The sequence below is a fragment of the Pseudomyrmex gracilis genome, unplaced genomic scaffold (genome assembly GCF_002006095.1).
Source record: "Pseudomyrmex gracilis isolate BER0280 unplaced genomic scaffold, ASM200609v1 scaffold_271, whole genome shotgun sequence".
In the NCBI taxonomy this organism is placed as follows: Eukaryota; Metazoa; Arthropoda; class Insecta; order Hymenoptera; family Formicidae; genus Pseudomyrmex; species Pseudomyrmex gracilis.
Window position 1 is genome coordinate 148265 of NW_018020855.1, and position 4791 is coordinate 153055.

A 4791-nucleotide genomic window follows, 5' to 3' on the forward strand; every position below is an offset into this window, starting at 1 on the left:
TATATATATATTATATATTATATATATATTTTTTGTATATATATATATATTGCTGTTTTTTCTTATTATCAATGAGTTCTATCGGTTCTTTTCGATTGTCCAGACCGATAATCAACAAGAATCCAATTTCCCAATATCGCCACGAATAGAAAAACCCTCCGATCGATTGCTATTTCGAAAGCTGCTCGCAACTCGTGTCGTTGCGCGATGTTTTCACAGACGAAAGCGTCGATACGGAGGACGAGAGAAATAAATTTCCGAAAGAGATATGAATTTTTCTCAACTGTAAAAAGATCGCGACTTTGCGCGCGATGTATATAGTTACGTTTTTTGAAGCGCCTCGCGAGAATTTTGTGTCTTGTTTTATACTCCCACACATATGTGTACCTCCGTTCTTGACTTTCGTTCAGAAGTCACAAATCAACGATCTGCATGCGCAGATGCCGGTGATAATGGGAACCGGAAGTTCAAGTCGGGACGCGACGTGCCGGGACCTTTGGCCCTGCCGATTTTCGGCACCAGATGGATCTTCTCCCGCTTCGGTCACTACAGCATGAACAAGATACACGAGGCATACAAAGGTAAGAAGTTTGGCCTTTGTTTCTTATCTTTGGTCGCTCTCGCGCGATGTGTGTGTGCGTGTGTGTGTGTAACGTTTTTATTTGTTTGTGTGTTAGAGAGACTGCGCGCGCGAATAATAGTCGTTTGTGACCCTGCGCGTTGGCTTCGGTGCCAACGATATCTCGAAGGTTGGCAGAAAAGAAAGGGGGTCAACACACACAGAAAAAAGAGAAAAGGAGGGAAGAAGGGTGGCGGCGCGCTAATATATCAGTTTCCATTGTCTTGCTAGTATGCGCGATAGACAATTTTAAAATTTATCCGTGTTATGTTTTATTTTGCGAAGAAGAGAGAGAGAGAGAGAGAGAGACCTTACGATTATAAATCGTGAAAAAGAAGAAGGGAGGGAGAGAGAGAGAGAGAGATCGGACGGGGACAGGGGGGGGGAGGGGGACAGAAAACGCGTCTTTTCAGAGGGTCAGGGTTAGAGATACTCCCAATCTTATCTTGCGCGTTGCTGCGCGTTGCTGTAATCGTGAGACTCTGACAGAGGAGAGAACCGCTGCGACAAAAAGGTGCTTATGTCACGTCCAAAGTTGCTTACGTCATGCCAATTAAATTCATGAGAAGAAACATTTATTCCCACATACACACATCTAGTAGATCTAGACCCTCTATATATATATAACGCGGACAAAACCTATAAATCGCTCATCGCGAGCGTATATAAAGTAGTTTTTGCAAAAAAAAAAAAAAAAAACAAAAAAAGTTGCCATTCGAAACTTCGTCGCGTATCATCATCGTCTCTCGAATTGTTAACGCGGTTTTACGCTTATCAAGAGATATCGCGCGAAGAATCAAAGCGCGGTTGGTTTGCTTCAGAAGAACACACAATATCTCGCGTGGTATCAATGATGATACGAAGATAATGATTTTTTTTTTTTTTATACGAAGATATAAAAACACGTTTATTCATAGTCGCGACGAAAAATGAAAAATCTGAGAGATTATACGTATAATATTAATCGCCCAATATATTTTCTCAACACGCGAAAAAAAAGTTAGCTCTCACAGCTAAAAATTAGGGTTTGGTTCCTAAAGTTTGGTAGTATTACGGACAACCTACCCGAGTCAAAATTTAGCGTCTACATTGAATCTCAATTTTTCTTTTTTTATGTAGGAGTAAGAGAGAAAGTAGATCCTACTTTGACGCCGCTATACGTCCGAAATTTCCTTTTTTCCTGCTAAAATTTTAAAGTAGGGTTTAATTCTCAGATCAGACTGCGCATTGCAGGCTCCGATAGGCTCAAAATAGGCTCTAATAGGCTCAAAGTAGGAGTAAGANANAAAGTAGATGCTACTTTGACGNTGCTATACGTCCGAAATTTCCTTTTTTCCTGCTAAAATTTTAAAGTAGGGTTTAATTCTCAGATCAGACTGCGCATTGCAGGCTCCGATAGGCTCAAAATAGGCTCTAATAGGCTCAAAGTAGGAGTAAGANANAAAGTAGATGCTACTTTGACGNTGCTATACGTCCGAAATTTCCTTTTTTCCTGCTAAAATTTTAAAGTAGGGTTTAATTCTCAGATCAGACTGCGCATTGCAGGCTCCGATAGGCTCAAAATAGGCTCTAATAGGCTCAAAGTAGGAGTAAGAGAGAAAGTAGATGCTACTTTGACGATGCTATACGTCCGAAATTTCCTTTTTTCCTGCTAAAATTTTAAAGTAGGGTTTAATTCTCAGATCAGACTGCGCATTGCAGGCTCCGATAGGCTCAAAATAGGCTCCAATAGGCTCAAAGTAGGAGTAAGAAAAAAAAGTAGATGCTACTTTGACGCTGCTGTACGTCCGAAATTTCCTTTTTTTCAAAAATTGAGGTTCAATGTAGACGCTATAAATTTTGACTCGGGTAAGCTCTTAGTGCTGTACAAGACATACATATTTTGCTATTATGTCGATACATATTTAGGAATATCAGCACAAACTGTTTCTATGTAATAGGAAATTTTATAGTTACAGCAGCAAATTTATTTCAGCAAACCGTAATTAGCTGTGGTAGAAACTATTTTTTTTTTCCGTGAATATCTCGCAATTAACGCGACCGAACTTTTAGGTGACTGAACTTCTCTCGAGAGAGACGGCGCTGCACTCTCTCGAGAGTCGCGGTTCTATATTTCACACAAAAGAAACTAATCTCTGATATACCTCTAAGATCAATATTGCGCAATATTGCGATACCGCGCTATATTTAACGCGTCTGATTTTTGTTACATCTGTATCTCAGAGTCGCGCGCGCGTGCGCGCGAATTCAGAAATTCGTGAAATTATGATTTTTTTTCCATTCCACACTCTTTACCTTGAAACATATACACGTTAATTAATTTTTGTCGCGTATACGTGAAGATCGCAACGTCGAACAATTTATTGATAATAAACAAATTTGTTAATTTGACAAATAAAAGAAACAATATTAAAGAAACCGATTGCGCGATGACATTTGTGTGATCGTACGTAAATAGTTATATAAACCGTCGTATTTTTTTATTTTTACTCACACTACGTGAACGTTAATCGGTGCGTGCATGATATTTTAATATGTCTCTCGTTTATCCCTGACTCAAGAGTAGATCTGAATCGGCAATACGGACCGTTGTGCAAGGAGGAGGCGCTTTGGAATTGCCTCGTGGTATCCGTGTTCTCCCGTCGCGACATTGAGGCTGTCCTGAAGCGAGGCTCGCGTTACCCGCTTCGTCCTCCGCAGGAGGTCATATCCCACTACCGGCGCTCCCGGCGCGATCGTTACACCAACCTTGGTCTGGTCAATGAGTGAGTATAAGCTTAAGCCGCGCGAGCGGCGCGCAGCGATTACGCGTGTGTCCGCTCGTATATGGAGGTCAAGTTTGAGGTCACACATCTCCGGCGCTCATGTAATTTCGGTCCGGTTTCCATTCGCATCTCCTCGGACCGTAATCGCAAAAAAAAAAAAAAAAAAAAATGGGTTGTCAGACGATCGATGAATTACTACGCGGGTGATTGCGTATCGCGACAAACAATTGCGTATCTGTGCGTTTATTTATTTAAAAAAATTGTTGTTTTAAAATAAATAGATGACAGAGAGAAAAGAAAGAGAGTAAAATGGAAAACACGGGAAAAAGGGAATATAAAATTACGATTGCGCAAAAAAAAAAAATTGCTTTTTTAATAGTTGTTGTTTGCTCCAAATTTTTATCCGAGCAATTGAATTGAAAATATTTGTTGTTTTAATAGACAAGGCGCGACATGGCAGAAGCTACGATCCGCATTAACGCCGGAACTCACCGGTGCCAGTACCGTGTTCGGTTTCTTTCCGGCGTTGAATATTGTAACCGACGGATTCATCGAGTTGATCCGCAAACGTCGATCCGGCTCAACAACCGTGGCTGGTTTCGAGGAACTCGCTTACAAAATGGGACTCGAGAGTAAGTCGTCGAGAGAGACAGAGACTCGGCGTTTTCTCATATTCTGGGAATTGATCGTCATCGACGACGATGATCTTTTCCGGATTTAAGAAAATCGATCGAGCGCGGCGTTACATTTGAAACAAGCGAAATCGCAATCTCACATCGACTTGTTGTAGAAATTAAAACAAGCGATAGAGAAGTTTTATATAAATTTCTTTTTTTTTTTCTTTTTTTGTTTTTTTTTTTTTTTCGTTTTCATTTTTGTGCGAGTTACGATGTTTGTCTCGCTAATTCGGCACCGATGTGTGCTTCCGTCGCGCGTTTCGTGCAGGTACGTGCACGCTGATCCTGGGACGTCATCTAGGTTTCTTGAAGCCAGATTCCAGCAGCACGCTCACAATAAGACTGGCGGAAGCGGTCAGGATTCACTTCACGGCCTCGCGCGACGCCTTTTACGGCCTGCCGCTTTGGAAACTTCTGCCGACATCCGCGTACAAGCAGCTAATAGAGAGCGAGGACGCTATATATAAGTACGTATGTAATCGGCATCGTCGTCTCTCGTAAGATACCTACTTGGCTACGATGAGAAACGGTCTCGATCGAGGGTTTCTTTTCACGGTCACAAGCGCAAATTATCGTACATTTGTTCAAATTGCCTTTGTCATTCTCTTGAACCTCATTTTCTAAAAGTTACGTCTGATATATAGAGCAAAATAATTTTTCAATTTTATATGCGCAACCAAATTGTCATCTTAACTTGCCTTCTTTTTTTTTTTTTTTTTTTTTTTTTTTT

The 4791-nt window shown here is 40.9% G+C and overlaps 1 protein-coding gene across 1 annotated transcript in view; it reads left to right on the forward strand.

The window, feature by feature from the left end:
* The window catches only part of LOC109859613 (ecdysone 20-monooxygenase), an 18446-nt gene that overhangs the window by 11597 nt on the left and 2058 nt on the right, over positions 1-4791 (forward strand). The window contains exons 3-6 of the mRNA XM_020438004.1: positions 441-581; positions 3186-3384; positions 3826-4016; positions 4330-4536. Of these exons, the coding sequence (XP_020293593.1) occupies positions 441-581; positions 3186-3384; positions 3826-4016; positions 4330-4536 (738 nt within the window). The remainder of the gene's footprint in view (positions 1-440; positions 582-3185; positions 3385-3825; positions 4017-4329; positions 4537-4791) is intronic.